We start from the raw sequence: 18,303 nt of genomic DNA, 5'->3' as shown, positions 1-18,303 counted from the left end.
GATAACATATTTTTTGTATTTGAAGAGAAACTATTGAAAGTCTTCTATTAAAGACAGAAGGCACAGCCTTAAAGAGCTATTTCTGGTTCACTGAGTCACTGATCTCCAGGAAGTTGGACAACTTAATTATAATTAAGAGCAGACTTTAGGCTAAGAAGTTCAGAGAATTCTCTTTCATTGCATGGGCCAAATTCTAGTCTTACAATACACAAGGATTATGCCAGACATTTCAGGTGTAAATGAGGACATACTTCTGTCCTCTGAAGGTCTTGCTATGCTACAGCCACGGCTGGGGGGAGTTTTGTCCTCTGAAGGTCTTGCTATGCTACAGCCACGGCTGGGGGGAGTTCAAACAAAGCTATTGACAGGATGATATATCATGCCAGCATTTATACCACAGCCACAGAAGATTTTACAAAATAAACTTTTACCTGACCATCACAAAGACAACTTCTCAGACATGACTTAAGGTACCAAAGTTTTGCTGGGTCTGCAGTATGGCAGTCAAACTACATCTCTAAACTGTTGCATTCATCTCAATGGGTGTTAACCCTGAAACTTAATGATGGCATTAAAATACCAGTTACCATTATATCATAAATGCTTAGACAGATATGGCAACAAGATTACATGTTTAACTGATAAACATTATAGCAAACACATGCAGCTAACATGGGATTGAGGACAGAGCTTAGGGAAAGTGCTTTCTTTTTTTAAACATTCTCCCATTCAGCCATCTGACATCAATCCCATATTACAATAGCTAGAAGAGTAAGGCTGCAACAACATCCCAAATCTGTGTCAGATGTTTCTTTGCCTGTGTTCCACAACCATCTTGCATATGCTTTAGACTGATAGGGATGCTGTCAGGTCACAGAATAAATGAACTGTATTTTACCCAAATTAAGATATAGTTGTCCTGTAACCCTTATTTAGTTGTTCCTAGTATAGAGAAAGATATTTTCCTATTGCCTGAATTTCAGAGTAATTATTTTTAAAAGATACCGCTGGTACAATAAGTATTTTTTGTGATATGCCATCTGCAACTTTCTAACAATAAAATCTCTTAGTCTACTTCTGCACTGCAGCAGTTTTTTGGAAGAGGAAATGCAGATAGAGCACTCATTTTCAAATCTCGCACTCTCTTTCACATATTCTCTTCCAGTCCTTTTTGCAGAAGAGGTTTTTTTAATAAAAAGCCCTGTGTAGATGGGACCATTTGTCAGAAAACCCCCATTTTGTGCAAGATCCTGTAAACCTCAATTTTTGAGGAATAACGGATCTTGTACAAAATGGGGGTTTTCCAGCAAATGGCTCCATCTACACAGGGCTTTTTAATCACAAAAACCTCTTCTGCAAAAAGGATCAGAAGAGAATATGCAAATGAGAGCATGGGATTTGCAAATGAGTGCTTTATTTGCATTTCCTCTTCCAAAAAATTGCTGCAGTGTAGAAGTAGCCTTAGTCTACTAATTTTAGTCTTTTTTTTTGTAAGATATATGCATGTTTAGCCCACCATTTGAACTGCATTGCAGTTAGCCCCACTGGTTAGATTCCAGGCTTTGTTTCGGTAAAAAGAGCATCGTTGATGATTTATGTTGAAGCAGTGCCCAGAGTCCATCCAAGATGCCCACGGGCACCACGTTGGGGACCACTGGAATACACCTATAATAATTTCTGAAGAATTCCCTTCCTATTACGCCCTCCCACCCAGCCCTCCACCCTGTCCCTTTTCAGGGATCCATCTCACGAATCCCTACTGCAGGAGGAAGTGAGCCACCTCCTCGAGCTGGGGGCCGTGGAACCCGTCCCTCACGAACATCAGGGCAGGGGTTTTTACTCATGGTACGCCGCCCTCGATCTAAAGGACGCCTATTTTCACATCTCAATTGCCCCCTCCCACCGCAGGTTTCTGCATTTTATGGTGAGCCGGGACCACTACCAATTTATGGCCCTCCCCTTTGGTATCTATACAGCCCCTCGGGTCTTCACCAAATTCATGGTGGTAAGTGGCTGCAGAACTCAGGAGAAGGGGTGTCCAAGTGTTCCCTTACTTGGATGACTGGCTCCTCCGAGGGGGGTCGGACGCCCAGGTGAGGAATCAGATCACCATGATCCGAGACCTTTTTCTAGAACTAGGTCTACTGTTAAACCTGGACAAGTCCACCTGGACAAGTCCAATCCATTTTCCACGCTTGGGGGGTTTCCCCACCTGGACCTGTTTGCCACAGCCCAGAATGCCAAGTGTCCTTGCTATTGCTCCCTCCTGGGACAGGGACAGGGACAGGGATCTCTAGGGGATGCTCTCCTCCTCCATTGGCCTCAGGGCCTGCTCCACGCCTTCCCATCATTTCCTCTAGTCAACAGGGTTTTGCTGAAGGTAAGGGAATTCAGGTCCATACTAATCCTAATCACCCCAGCATGGCTGTGACAGCATTGGTACTCGACGGTCCTCAACCTCTCGTGCAAGAGGCTTATAGCCCTCCCTTTAGTCCCGGACCTCATATCACAGGACTTGGGCAGGCTGCACCACCCGGACCTGAAGTCCCTCCACCCGACAGTGTGGAAGCTCTGTGGCTAATGGCTCAGGAGATCCAGTGCTCCCCAAAGGTCCAGGAGGAAACTGTCCACTAGTTCCACTTACCTGGCTAAATGGAAACGCTTCGGTTCCTGGGCATCCCAAGAGGGGGTACACCCAATATGGGTACCGGTCCCAGGATTCTAGACTACTTATTAGATCTTAGGCTCCAACACCTGTCCTCTTCATCCATTAAGGTCCACCTGGAAGCCATATTGGCCTTTCACCCAGAGGAAGGGGGCAAAACGCCATTTGCCAACCTGATGGTTAATAGGTTTTTGAAGGCCTGGATAGACTCTACCTACATGTACGGCTCCCTGTCCCGCAGTGAGATCTAAACCCGGTCCTCTCTATGCTTATGGGACCCCCATTTGAGCCGATGGCTATGTGTTCGCTCCTCCACCTATTATATAAGATTTCTCTCCTGGTAGCAATTACATCCACGAGGCGGGTATCCGAGCTTAGGGCACTCATGTGTGATCCCCCTTACACGGTATTTTTTAACGACAAAGTCAGATTCCGTCCCCATGCGGCCTTTCTGCCAAAGGTGGTTTCCTCTTTTCACACTTCCAAAGATATTTTCCTCCCAGTTTTCTTCCCTAAACCGCACACATCTGGGAAAGAACAGGTCCTGCACACGTTAGATGTTCGGAGGGCGTTAGCCTTTTATTTAGACAGAACTAAACCCTTCCATAAGTCACAGTAGCTCTTTGTAGCCATTGTGGAGCATATGAGGGGTCAGCCGTATCCACTCAGAGGATTGCTTCATGGATAACCGCTTGCATTAGGGAGTGCTATTCTTTAGTAGGCACACCAGGCCCACCCCTCAGGGTGCACTCCACGAGGGCGATGGCGACATCCACCGCTTTCGCCACGCAGGTCCCTATTTCGGACATCTGCAGGGCTGCCACGTGGTCTTCGGTCCACACGATTGCTAACCATTATGCCCTTCCACAGGAGGCCAGGGGGGATGCCGCCCTAGGTAGGGTGGTCCTTATCTCAGGGGCAATTTCTTTCTCCGGCCCCCCACCTAGTTAGGTTCTGCTTTGGAATCACCTATATTGGAATGCACATGAGCAATCACTTGAAGAAGAAAGAACGGTTACTTACCTCGTAACTGTGATTCTTCGAGATGTGCTGCTCATGTCCATTCCAAATCCCCACCCACCCCCTTCTCTGCTGGTAGCATACTGGTAAGAAGGAACAGAGTGGGGAAGAAGCCGCAGGGGTATATATGCACTGATATACTGGCACCACTGCAGGGGGCTCCCCTGCTGGCCCTAAGGGTATTGCTAAGGGGAAATCTTCCAACGACGCGTGCATGCTGCGCGCACACACCTATATTGGAATGGACATGAGCAACATATCTCGAAGAATCACAGTTACGAGGTAAGTAACTGTTCTCTCTCATTCTCAGTGTATGTTTTATTAAAGGGACATTCTTATTAAGGGGTGAGGAGTATTTTGTGTATTGGGTTGTAGAGATACATCTTCTTGTTATAGTAACTGAGTTAGGTCACTAGAGGTCAGCCCAGCCCGTTTGGGCTGGTTCTAGTTAGTTGTTATGAACTAAAATGGACACTTGCAACTGCTCAAGCTGTGTTTCCACTGATTTCTTCCTAAAGTGTGGAACTCCACACGATAGAGCACATGACCTACGAGGAGAGGCTGAGGGATTTGGGCTTATTTAGGGTACGTCTAGACTACATGCCTCTGTTGCCAGAGGCATGTAGGTTAGGCTACCAGACATAGTAAAATGAAGCGGCGATTTAAATAATCACCGCTTCATTTAAATTTACATGGCTGCCGCCCTGAGCCGACAAACAGCTGATCAGCTGTTTGTCGGCTCAGCGCGATAGTCTGGATGCGCGGGTGTCGACATCAAAGGTATTTGTCGACCACCCAGGTATGCCTCCTGGGCAGCCATGTAAATTTAAATGAAGCGGCGATTATTTAAATCGCCGCTTCATTTTACTATGTCTGGTAGCCTAATCTACATGCCGCTGGCGACAGAGTCATGTAGTCTAGACGTACCCTTAGTCTGCAGAAAGAAAGAGTGAGGGGGAGATTTGATAGCAGCCTTTTCCTTCCTGAAAGGAGGTTCCAAAGAGGCTGGAGAGAGGCTGTTCACAGTAGCGACAGATGGCAGAACGAGGAGCAATGGTCTCAAGTTACAGGAGGGAGGTCTAGGTTGGATATTAGGAAAAACTATTTCCCTAGGAGGGTCGTGAAGCACTGGAATGGGTTACCTAGGGAGGTGGTGGAATCTCCATCCCTAGAGGTTTTTAAGTCTCAGCTTCACAAAGCCCTGGCTGGGTTGATTTAGTTGGGACTGGTCCTGCTTTGGGCAGGGGCCTGGACTTGATGACCTCCTGAGGACTCTTCCAGCCCTAAGATTCTATGATCCTACATTCTATGATTTGTTTTGAGGGGATTCTACAAGATACAGTCGAGAGAATTCAAGTTTCATTTTTTAAACAATTTTGACATATTATCATTGTTTATTTTTAAGCATTTTGTTCAATTTTTATCAATTTAAATTTTCAGAGCTGTGGGTTATTAGGGGATATGTGTCAGACGTTATGGAGCCAGACTATTATTATTTAATGTCTATCATGTTGAGACTCAAAACGTTTAAGTGCTACATCTATTAAAACACAATATTGTCAACATCACATTCCAAAATATACAAAATAACCATCCTTATATCAACCTTTAAAATCTCAAGCAGCATTTTTCCTGCTTTGCCTATCAGTAAATTTTAATCACCACCAGTGGATTTGTTTTTGAAAGTTTGTGTGTGAACAGTGTATCTGACATTTAAAGATAAAAATCAAATTCTTCTAAGCCAAAAGGTACATATCTTTTTACCAAGCAAAAAGTAATCAATTTAGAATCCAGCAAATTTCCTCCATCTGAATAAAACTATTTTAAAGATGTAATAGAAGACACTGTCCCCAAAGTCATTATTTGATAACTGTTGCCACAGATGGGCTAAGTAGAAGAACTAACAGGGATAAACTCAGATACCAGAAAGGGGCTGTTGAGAAATGCTCAGTTGTACTGGACAGTGTCCCATTAATTTGCCAAATGAGGGGCTCATGCGTACAGAATAAACTGAAAAGTACACAAGGAAATAAGACATGGATTTTACTTCCTGCCAGCCCTTGTTCCTGCTTGTAACAAAAGTTGTGTTTAAACAATATTTGCTACTTAGCAATGTTGTAACATCCCTGCCAATGTAGACAGAAATATTTTTTCTGCAGGCCAAACTGTGCTTTTCATTACTTAATGCCCAGCTGGATTTTATAACAGGCTTCTCAGAGCACACATTTTATGTCAGTAAAATCAAAGGAAAAACCACATTAAAGCACTACCAATCAGCCATCAGAATTGTAGCTTACAAGACTCCAACTGTACTGAAGGTCAAACCTCAGGGAAGTTTGATGCATATCCTAGTTTCCCACCAGTTTCACTGGGGGAAAAGACCTCTCTCATTACAATGACAGCAAAAATAGGTCCACAATTACCAATCTAAATAATTAGGTGTTTGGAAAGGTAAGCGAAAGATATTAGATGTGAAAACCAAAATCCTGCAGTGAATTTCCCATGGTAAACTGCACTCCCCCTGCCCCCACACACACCGTTCCACCATCCATTCACTAACAGAATGCAGAAAAAGAGATGTTGTAAGGCATTTATTTCATTATGTGTTGGAAAGGGACAGTTGTGTCTCCAAAACAGTTACAGAAATAACAATACAATACGTACTGTATATTACTCTACTGTTAAAATCAAATATTGTCCATCACAGGTGCTTGGCTAATGAGGAAAAGGAATAAGTTGCCATTGAAATAAATGGTACCAGAGAGAAACAATGCACCATCTTCATTGTCATCGTTACATGGTCAGTCATGCAGTAGAAAAAACCAAAGAGTAAATACTTTTGGTTTTTACAGTAAGCCACGAATTTTTCTCTTTTATATATTTATATACAAATTAAGTACAAAACTGGTTTTATTTTTTGTAAGTCATTTGTGAACAGGACTGAAGCAAATCACAAAAACATACTTGTTAACACTATAAAGCTGGTTCATGTGTGGACATTACTGTATTTGTGAAAGTCAGCACAAAGAAAAGGTCCCCAAAATGGGTGGCTTTGGACTGGAGACACTAAATTTTAAACATGCCTAAGAGGAAAACAAAGGGATATACAACTCCATTCACATATGAAAGGATTCTTTAAAAAACGGTTGGATTTTAAGGGATTATTTGTAAGGAGAATGCATTTCAGTGGGATGTGCGATTCTCACAGGGATACACAGGAGTCATGTAAAATACCAAAGAAATGATCAAAAGAAATAAATAATTAAAAAAATACATCTAATACTTTTTTTTGTTTGTTTTTAACAGCACTGACTTTTTTACAAGAGATAAACAATTCTCTCATTCTTCTGGGCTGCTAATATCTCAAACATAGGAGTCACTACTTTATACTTACATGTATGCACCCTTTTATAATTTTATATATGCTTAGATATATGCATTTTCACATACAAGACTGTTAAATTAATTTATAGCTGAAAACTGCTGTAGAAGGAATGAAAGATAAAGAAAATACAATGTGGATTTCCTTAGAAGGATTAACAGGAAGACCTGTTTTCCATGGGGCTTTATTCATTAGCAATTATAACGGATTCTGGAGCTCTTACTAACTTCCAGGGCACCAATGAAACAGCCCATCAGGAGCCCTAAGTCAGCAAAAGGGATTTGGATTCTGACTATTCACCATCCTTCCCTGTGCAAATAATGACAAGTTGGCTCAAGCCACGGTTCCAAATCTGATGGTGTCACACGGACTATGTCAGTCTCTCTCTCTCTCTCTCTCTCTCTCTCTCACACACACACAATCTTCTTATAGTGAAGTTGTCATCATCTTACCACTCCAGAAAAGCTTCACAGCAAACAGAGGTTCAGTATAAATCAAACAGTGTCAAAACCATTCCTATGTGCTGGAATATTTCATAACTTTCACTCTACTACATATTTCACTGCACTATTTAGAAACAGATTCACTTAAATATTATTTTAAAACTTAGTAAACCACATGAAAGCCTGTTGAATCTAGTGAAGATATAAACAGACACATGCAGTCACGTGTTCAGCTTTCGATGGCCTGGATCCATAGTGGGGGCAGGGAAATGAAGGTGCAAAAGGATCTATTCTGGTGAGTACATCCGTATGGTACTGGTTTTAAAGTAGCAGATGCAAATAAAATCAACACGCTGATCTAGAAGAGAAAGTGAGTGAGTGTGTGTGTGTAAAAGATTATTTTAAAGGAAACATTTTAATCTACACTGAATGTTTTCTTCAACTTTATTTTTTAAAAGCATTGCAATACTGTGAACGATTTACCTATGAAGGTTATAAAAGCAATACAGCAGTTATTAAAAAGGAAAGGGGGAAAAAGGGAAAGAAAATTGGCAAAGGTAATGCAAGTAAATTACTGCAATTGGACATAAGGTTAACTGACAAATGATGTACTAGAGTTTATTAATAAAAACAATTTTTTGCACAGCTGTGCAGGCTTAGGGTGGTTAGCTAGTTTGTAAAAAAACAACCAAACAAACCACCACACAGATCCACTTGACACTGCTACCACTCTTACAAATTGTGAAGCACATGTTTGCCTAAAGACTGGGAAGCCTGGAAAGTATCAAAGATTGTTTTTCTCAGATACATCTAAGCTTTTGACAAGTTTTACGTTGTTGCCTTTTGGCTGTATCCTACTTCTGTGCAAAACATCAATTAAACATTCGCTACTTGGATACAGTCCTACATTATCTGAAGAATTCTGGGCTTTATCTTGGGAGATCCTTAGCACCTGCAACTCACACTGAAATCTTAGGGTTAGGCTCTTAAAGTAGGTTTTAACCTACTTAAAAACCAAACAAAAACCAAACCCTTATCAGTGGTTTTCTGTTTGTGCAACCTGTTGCAAATTATTACAACAAAATCTAACAGATCTCCTATACAAGTGCACATGCATTTAGAATTGGGATCTTTGAACCACTTTATCATTCCAATTTTTAAAAAGCCTAGATTTACAAATCAACAGTCTATAAGCTACAAGATGCATCCTATAAGTCAGCCAGCCAGCATCTAAAGCACATAGGATTTGTATACCAAGGTGTGTGGATAAAATAGAAGGAAAATAGTATAGTCCAAATGTATGTTTCTATTTCATGAACCATAACCATTGATCATCACCATAGTTAGGCTGCATTTTAAAACTGCACTTTGAATAAAGCAGTATGTAACTTATGAATAATTTACCATTAAAAACCAAAGCATAATGTGGCAAAAGCAAGTCAGAAGGGTGGACAGATGGATAAATGGTAACAGCTTTCTAATACAGGCTATTCCAATACCATGCAAGTGTTCTCTACAGAAGGACAAATTTTGATATTTCAATTGCAAAACTATCATTGGTTTCCACTGAACCAAGACTTTGAACTTCACAAGCAATTCTGGTCCATTTAAACGAGTAAATATGGAGAAGTGTCAATGAAGTTAATAGAATTACTGAAGATTTACAACAGTTAACAGGACAGAATTTGGCCTATTTTGGGTAATAATTAGAATGATTAATTACCATGGAAATTATATCAATCCATATAATTATGAGTATGTTAAAGTCTGAAACCACAGCAGAATCTCACGAATTCACATACACAAACAGTGGTGTCTCTAATTGTCAGGAAAATTTTAATAGCAAGGGCACTATAGTAAGAACTAATATTACTAAGACTTCATTACTTTTACAAAATATACTACAGAACAAGATTAGTTTACTATGAAGCATTAGCATAACTAAAGCTTGTCTACACTTGCCAAATAAGGCACTGCTTCAGCAAAGCACTTAAACGCTTGTTTAAAGTTATGCATGTGTTTAAGTGTTTTCTGAATAGGGATGATCTTAAATGCATGCTTAAAGCTGAGCACATGCTTGAATGCCTTTACGGTGAAGTAATCTTGGAGTTTTTTGCTACATTTGCTCATGTACTCGGTACATGAATACAAATTTCAATAGTTCATTATTGGTCTCCCAGCTGTACATGTGAACTAGCAAAATTCTACTGTGTGAGTCTACCTGCAAAAACATCATGATTGTAGCTACATGATATTTAGTTGGAAATCTCATTGTAATGCTATATCATTAAAGAATATTTGCATGATATTTCTATCCAGTACATTAAAGCGATACCAATACACTAGATAAATAAAAATAAATTATAGAAATTTGTAAAGACATTGTCAGGGAGCATGCTAGTGAACTAAACTTATTTGCTAGTTATTGCCAAAGACTGGATTATGTTTAAATAGGTAAAGTATTTTGTAAGACTTCAGAGAATTACAAAATAAACTTTTAACAATCATTTGTAAACAAGTGTAAAATGCACAATTGTATTTCAGTAGTTTATTTTGGAGAAGTAAAGCAGTGCAAAATAGGCCAACCAAAATTTAGAAGGCAGCCAGGAAAATAAACTCTTATTCAATGTTATAACTAGGAAACAGCATACAGACACTTCAACTGGATCCAACACTCTGATTCATGTAAACACAGTTAGTTTGAAAGGTCTTGTGTTACTAAACTGTATTAAGTATTGATTTTTTTCCTCCCACCACCACCCCATTAACGTTTTTCCAATTTAATAAAAGGAGCAAAGGCAAATCTATAAGCATTCCACCCACCTATTACACAAGAGTACCATACAAAAATACATACTGGTGAGTTCCTTCCCAAGGACACCTCTGTTGCAATTGAAACAATAACAACAAAAACTTTGAGCTTGGAAAGGTTTGATCAGTCATGAACATTTTTCTAAGCCCATAATGGTTCCCCTTCTCACTCCCACTTCTGGGACCTAAAACATACAGTACACTGGAATTTTGTAACTATTAAGCAGCCTCAATGTGTACTATGGGTGGGTCAGGTGCCCAAATGAGAACTGATTTGTACACACATCCGGTAACTTTGCCGTATTTGTGCTTCAGATAAATCTAACTCGGCAATCCCAAAGATGAATTACATTCCTTATGGAAAAGTCATAGAATTTAACAGAAACTCATAACTTTTCTACAGGGTTTTTTGTTTTTGTGGGGGGGAGGGTAGGTTTAAGAGCAATTATTACAGGACTCCATAGGACTTCTCCGTAAAGGAGGGCCACTGTCATATGGCAGTGAGTAATTTTCAAATGCTTAGGCTCATTCCTCCCTGTCTTCCTGCTTTGGCTCCCTCCACTCTCCTAAGTTTGTATCATACCCTAGCTGTTCCTTCCTGCCACAGTGGCTATCAGATACTAGACTAGTTGGCACTCAGGTGTTGTGGTGATGAGTGCTCTATAAATGCTTTAGACAGACAAAATGGAATTACCAAATCTCAGAGCTTAACTAAGGTGAACTTTTCTTAATAGCATCTTGATGAACATATCCTAGGCATTTCCTAAAGATGTAAAGGTCACAAACCCCATCAAAATAATGTGTATGCTTGAAACCTGTTCTTACAGCAATGACTGATTCATTTCCTTCCAATTTAGTGTTCACGATTGACAAAAGCTGCAGGAAACGTGAAAGGACAGAAGATGCTGCCATGTTGCAGGCAGAGAACATATATTTTAGTTTTGTTATGGTATCTCAGCTGTAAAATATGATCAGACTATGCTAGCGTTCACAAACAACTATACCTACTACTCTTGTAATTTACCTAAATAGCCTCCTCTTGCAGTCCCAGAGAGTAACAGTCTCTAAATCCGAAGAGCCGTCACAGATCACAAGCTTACACAAAACCCGGCTCTATCCAACGTTGCTCATGTTCAACCTTGGTTGAGAATGATTTATGCATAGCCAAGCATTAATGGAGAATAGTGGCTACAAGTCTGAATTACACATGTATTCACAGGATTTACGAGGCTCGTGTACTACTCTGTGAATGTAAAAGTGGTCAATTTGCTGGCCATCTAACAAAAAGCATTCCTAGGCTTTGCCCGAGTGAAATGGAAGGACAATTATTTTTTTAGCTACAGAATACACTTCAGGGCCTTATGACAGGCCAAAAGTACAGAGGGCAGTGTTTTATCTACCAAGTCACCCAACTCCTGCCAGTAGCAAGCACCCTTTGCTTTTCAAACTGACCCTTTGCTGGATCAGAAAAGATTCTTTACTGCAATGGCAGCGTTCTTGTGGCAAAATATATTTTGAAGCTGCTTTTATCTCAAACAGTTTGGTCCAAGGAAGAGAATCAGAGTTGGAACTGCAGTCTCCACCTCAGTTTTAAGCAGGAGGGCAGCTGCCACCTGTTCTGATCCATCAAATAAGGTGCAGCCCTAGTGCCTCAGCAAATTGCCAGTGAAGCTCTGGGCAAACCTGCTCTGCTGACACTAAAGCTCACTTGGGTTTCCCTTTCAGGGGTCCAGCTGGAAAAGCACTTGGGAAGTACTCTGGAAAGGGGGAAAATCTCTAGCACAGACACATGCCTTGTTAACTATAATTCTTTCCGGGTCCATGAGGTCTGATTTTAAATGCTGGTCACTGGTGATTACAAATAAAATCTAAAACAAAATGCAAAAGCAACCCTCCCACATTAAGGTCTAGTGTTAAAAACACAAGCGTGTGCAAGCTCACTATAGATTTGCAATTGGAATCTGATGAAATGCATCTGGATCATTTCTCTTCCCCATTCCTTTTCAGATCATCTCATCAACAAATCAGGTTAAATCAGTGGAAATTTGTTACACCCTGCTCTGATTCTAGGACCATGATTTGACTCCCCAAAGCTTTTCCTCAGTCCATGGCATTGTCTGGCTATTGAGAGGATGCTTTTGTTGCCAACGTGGCAACACAGTGTTGCTGAAAGCTGGGGGACACTGCCGAGTTGCATCCTAGTCTCTGGTGCTGCAGCTTTACTGAGTTGTTGGTCTCACTTTCCACAATCCAGGAGTCTTTTCCCATCACGCTTCGGCAGCCTGTACTAGCACAGCATGTCCGCTCCCCCACTATGCCACCGGTCTGCTCAGCCACGAGTTTGCTGAAGTTTAGCTGGGTCACCTCTGGTGTCTGGCCCTGCAGGACAGCAGCTATATGGTTCAGGAGGTCTGTGAAGAACTCAGCAACACCCTCATAACCTGAGAAAGGGAAAAAAGCAATGCCGTCATTTCCATCTTTCCATTTCACTGGCTTTATATACAAGTCTCCCTTCTTTCTCCCCTTTTCCTGCACACACAAGGCCCCACGGTAAAAAGTGAACTTTATTTTTCTGGGCACAATTTGGTGCACACAAATGATCATATAAAATCGACACCTGACCACACCCTCAGTTAAGTATCCTCATAATTAACTGCAAATGGAAAACTCCACCTCTTAAAAAAATGGCTCCCCCCCAACTACTTTATTTCAAGTTATGATGTTTCTAAGGAAAGTTATTCAGCAACCAGATATCAGCGCATCTGATTGATCATAAAGCCTCATGAAAGAATGCAAGGTACTTGTAAAGTTGTAGCAAAGAGAGTGACGTTCCCCTTATTTTGCTGTAGAAATTATGTTAATTTTTGTTTAAATATTTTAATGAGGTGAATTGTTCTCTCTTAGTTGAATGTCTGATTTCTGCTACCCCCAAACTGTTGTTTTTATATCTTATCTGTCCTTGATTCCACTTTTACCCAAAATTACTGATTATTTGGGACAATGTTGTAGTAAGATGAGGGCCGAAAACATAAGCCCATGCATCACAGGCCTGGTTTGAGGCTTGAGGCCTAGTTAACAATGGAGAAAACATGGCTAACATAAAGCAAAGCTAAGCTGTGAGCAAGAGGCCTCAGCTCACAGAACATGGCACAAATGGGGCTGAGAGTGCAAAACACTAATTGTTGCTAGGTACTGACTGAAGAACAATAATTGGTACTGGTCATAAGTGAAAAGCACATGAAATCACTAGCTCATTTAAAAAAGACCATGGTACCCGCTCCTCACAGATACAGACTCAGGTTCAAGAAAGGGTCTAAAATGACAATGATGGATAGAGATGATCTAATCAAACCACAAGGTACAGGGTGATGGGTGGTATCTAAGTAATGTCAGAGGGTAACCTGACATGTCAGCAGTGAGGTGTGACTTGTTGTACCTGTATATAAAGTGGTGTCTTGGGGGAAGACAGCCTTTGAATGACCTAGGGGACAGTGGGACCTCCCACTGATTGAGTCATTCCACTGTGGCAAGTACATATGCGTAGTGGTTCAGTAGAGTCTACTAACAACTATGACTGTACTTCGCTCCACAATAAACCTGGCTTGGCACCTTTGATCCTTATCTGGTTTGTGGTCTTTGAGGGCTCTCTTGGGGTCTTCTGTGGAGACTAAGTGCACAAGTGTACACGGCACACATCACTGAGCACACACACAAACAGTCTTCTGGTTATTATCAATGGAGTCAGAGACCTGTGAGGACACCTGACCGGCCCTCTCTGAAGAATTACAAATGTTAGCTATCTTGTATCACCTTATTTCCAGATCTTCCTATGAAGCCTCCTTCTAAAGTACAACTAGGGCTAATCCAAGGTACCCTCTAATTTATATAACACAGTTTAACAGAAGCACCATTATGGCTACTGTGTAAATAACTAATATTGTAAAAATTTCATATGAAATCCATTCACAGGGCACTGTGAAATCAGAGCAAAGAGCATGAAATCACTAAATATATATGTTAAAACATCTGTAATTGTTTGGGTAAAAGTTAGAGAAGGACAAGGATGGAAAAAACTTTCAAACATTTACATTTGTAATTGCCTTTCCCCTTAAAAAAAAAAAACTTATCCGAATAAAAATAATACTACCAACTGAAAAACGTGCTAAAATCAGAATCCAAACAGAAATATTTTGGTGACTTTAAATTAAAATGTATTTGTAAGCTGAATATGCGAACCAATTAACTGTTACTGTAATAGGGTCTATTTTGTTTTAGTGACAACTGCAGCTACAAATTGGTCCTTTGATAAGACAACTAATGCACTGTGCATGACCCAAGATGGTAGCTTTTATAATTCAGTTTTCTTAGTAACTTGGAGACTATTAAAAAAAATTCAACCCACTTCACAATGCTGAAGTGCCAGATCACCAATATTAACCATCACTATCTATTATCAGCCAGGGTCTAGCTAAGACTATTAGAATCACAGGAGTGATGTATGAGGGAGTCCATATAAGATTTCTTGCTTATGTAACACCCCCCCCCCCCACCTCCTCCCCCAACACACACACATGCATGCAATTAGCCTTTAAATCTACTCAGTGTGCTTCAAATGCCCTGGGAATAAGCCATCTCCATAGTAACTGCTTTAACATGCAGAGAACAGACCCACAGTGCCCTGGGGTGTTTTGGACACACTCAGTTAGAACAAAATCAGACCTATTAGGACTGCACAAGGGAAACTCACAAGGAAGTTGTTCTTAATTTGTTATGGCCATAGGACAGAGACAGCTATTAACTCCTGGTACCAGCATAAGACATTATAAACACCTGGACATCATCTGAACAGCAATGTGCGGAATCTACATAGAGATTAAAATGAGCAAGTTAACCACACGGGGAAGTAAAGAAGGGCCTGTTGGAGCAGAGAGGAAAACTCCATTATGGTTAAACAGTATGACTATAATTCTTCTGACTCAGTACAAAGAAACCCTGCACACAGCCCCTACCTAGTTGCTTGGTGCTGTTCACGCACACAGCTATTTTGACTAGATAACTGGGGGGAAAAGGACTGCACATTTACATTCAGAAGATCAAGCAGAAGGATGACTTAATTAAGTTGGAAGACATTTTAAGCAGCTGGGGTTTACGCTGCATCAAGGAATAGTGACAGCACATACTTTTCATAAGCCTCTAAGTGGGGGCCATTCCACTGAAATCCATTCCAAGCAAAACAGTTGCACTTGCTTATACAAAGTCTGAATGTGGCCCTATGTAGGAACAAAGTGGATAATACAGGTGTTCAGTATGACATCACTGAACATAGGAAGGAAGCCCTCACAAAACTAGCGGCTCGGCTAAACCAACAACCAAGTCTCCTGTCCTGAACTTTGGGGGTGTTCCGATTCAGCTCTAGATTTGGAGACTCAGGTTCATCTCTGCTCAGCTCTGGGAAATTATTAATATTCCCAAGCTAATACTGCAAATGCTAAGGACTGCAAATGCTAAGGACCTGCTTTTTAAATGGGTACCTTCACTCACACATATCCAATGCAGAGTACAGGCAGTCCCCGGGTTACGTACAAGATGGGGACTGTAGGTTTGTTCTTAAGTTGAATCTGTATGTAAGTCGGAACTGGCGTCCAGATTCAGCCGCTGCTGAAACTGACCACCAGTTCTGACTTACATACAGAATCAACTTAAGAACCCCAGGCGCCCCCAACTCAGCTGCTGCTGAAACTGATCAGCAGCTGATTCCAGGAAGCCCAGGGCAGAGCAACTCTGCCTCGGGCTTCCTGTAGTCAGTGCTGGTCAGTTTCAGCAGAAGCTGACTTGGGGACGCCTGGGGCAGAGCAGCTGGGGTGCTGCTGGGTTGCTCCAGTAGCGCCGCTCCTCGGTGCTACTGGACCAACCCAGCAGCACCCCGTCTGCTCTGCCCCAGGCGTCCCGATTCAGCCGCTGCTGAAACTGACCAGCAGCGGCTGAATCAGGACCTGGGGCAGAGCAGCTGGGGTGCTGCCGGGTTGGTCCAGTAGTGCCCAAAGCAGCGCTGCAGGACCAATCGGCAGCGCCCCAGCTGCTCTGCCCCAGGGTCCAAAACAAAAGCCTGGTCTGCTGGGGGGGGGGGGGCCACACTAGCTGTGCCCCCCCCCCCCCCCCAGCACACCAGGGACACGGGGAGCAGAGCCGCAGCAGCAGCGGGGTGCCGCGCCTCTGAGGCTTTGCTCTGGCAAAGTCTCAGAGGCGCGGGACCCTGCCGCGGCTGCAGCTTCAGTCCCGGTGCCTGTGGTCTGCTGAAAACGGTCCCCAGCAGACCACAGACACCGGGACTGAAGCGGCAGCAGCGGCGGTTCCCCGCGCTTCTCAGGCTTTGCCAGAGCAAAGCCTCAGAGGCACGGCACCCCGCTGCCGCTCTGTTCCCCGTGTCCGTGGTCTGCTGGGGGGGGGGGGCGCGCAGCTAGTGTGCCCCCCCTCCCAGCAGACCAGGCTTTTGTTTTGGACCCTGGGGCAGAGCAGCTGGGGCGCTGCCGATTGGTCCTGCAGCGCTGCTCTGGGCACTACTGGACCAACCCGGCAGCACCCCAGCTGCTCTGCCCCAGGTCCTGATTCAGCCGCTGCTGGCAAATCTTTGCCGCTCTGGCAAAGCCTCAGAAGCGCAGGGAACCGCCGCTGCTGCCGCTTCAGTCCCGGTGCCTGTGGTCTGCTGGGGACTGTCCCCAGCAGACCACAGGCACTGGGACTGAAGCGGCAGCCGCGGCGGGTTCCCGCGCTGTGCCCCTGGTCTGCTGGAGATGGTCTCCAGCAGACCAGGGGCACCGGAGCAGCTTACGAACAGGGCTCTCTCACCCCGGAGCCCGCAGGTAGCAATCCGCCACCTTGACCTCCGGGGCGAGAAAGCCCTGTTTGTAAGTGTGGATCCGACGTAAGTCAGATCCGTGTAAGTCGGGGACTGCCTGTACCCATTTTTTGTGTAGTCACCTATGCACACAGAAGAAAATAGTCCCTGCCTTGTTCACATCCACAAAATACACCTATCCAGAGAGAACTGATACACTCAACCTCTGTCTAACACACACAGAGTCTATACCTTACATGTGCAGATGACAGTGCACAAGAAGAGTACACACAGAAATCCACTGAGGCAAGCAGAAGCCAGGTTAAAGCAACACGGAAAATCAAGACTTATGAAACCTTTTGCACTTTTCCAGCTGTCTTAGATCACGTCAAAACCACATGCTACTTTACAATTGTCTAATCGCTGAAGATCTCAATGTTTAGCTACAGCCAAGTCCACAGCAGTTTGCAGCACAGGAAAGACAGTAGGCAACTTCACCTTTTAAGTCTATTTACTAAACATAGCAGGTGGCAGATGATGTCCTTCTACAGATATATCTGCTCCAAACTGATTACGTTAAATCAGTCCCAAGATCGCAGCAATGGCTCGGGGAAGTGACAGATTTAAAAAAACGTTGAATCTGGCTGCAGCAGAAGCAGGAAGATCTGAGGATGAACTGACCCTGGCTTTGGCCTGGTTTATCCCATGCTGCCATGCGTGACTGTGCTGAGGACATCTATAGGGATCCTTTAAGGTGGACTTATACACACCATTGCATATAATAAACAGAGGGGCATGTTTGCAAACCACTACACCTGCATGGATCCTGCCTAGTCAAACTTCCATCCCCCTCTGGCAAGTCGGGGGTACAGAACAGACACTGCACTGGTGGCATGTTGCACACCTTCATGCAATGGATGAAAATTGTGTGTCCAGTCTGATATTATGAGATCCATCAGCTTCCTTCAATACTATTCACCACAGAGTGTTGCTGACTCATTTCCAGATTTTAGGAGGAGTAAGATGGTTCTCAATGTTCGTTCTCAATGAGCCACTCCCAGAACGAAGAGCTCATTGAGGAAACCCAAAGGCACTGTTCACAGGAAGTTCCACTGGGCTCCCTCTTATCACCCCAATTGCACAAAAT

At 42.8% G+C, this 18,303-nt stretch overlaps 1 protein-coding gene across 1 annotated transcript in view; it reads right to left on the bottom strand.

Annotated features, from left to right (window-relative positions):
• Positions 1–6,263: 6,263 nt before the first annotated feature.
• ITPK1 (inositol-tetrakisphosphate 1-kinase) overlaps positions 6,264–18,303 on the bottom strand; it is a 216,562-nt gene continuing 204,522 nt past the window's right edge. The window contains exon 10 of the mRNA XM_006133665.4: positions 6,264–12,762. Coding sequence (XP_006133727.1) covers positions 12,443–12,762 — 320 coding nt within the window. The 3' untranslated portion in view covers positions 6,264–12,442. The remainder of the gene's footprint in view (positions 12,763–18,303) is intronic.

This window comes from Pelodiscus sinensis, chromosome 4 (genome assembly GCF_049634645.1).
Source record: "Pelodiscus sinensis isolate JC-2024 chromosome 4, ASM4963464v1, whole genome shotgun sequence".
NCBI lineage: Eukaryota > Metazoa > Chordata > Testudines > Trionychidae > Pelodiscus > Pelodiscus sinensis.
Note: the sequence above shows the minus strand (reverse complement) of the source record. Positions and strands in the feature narration are given on the sequence as shown.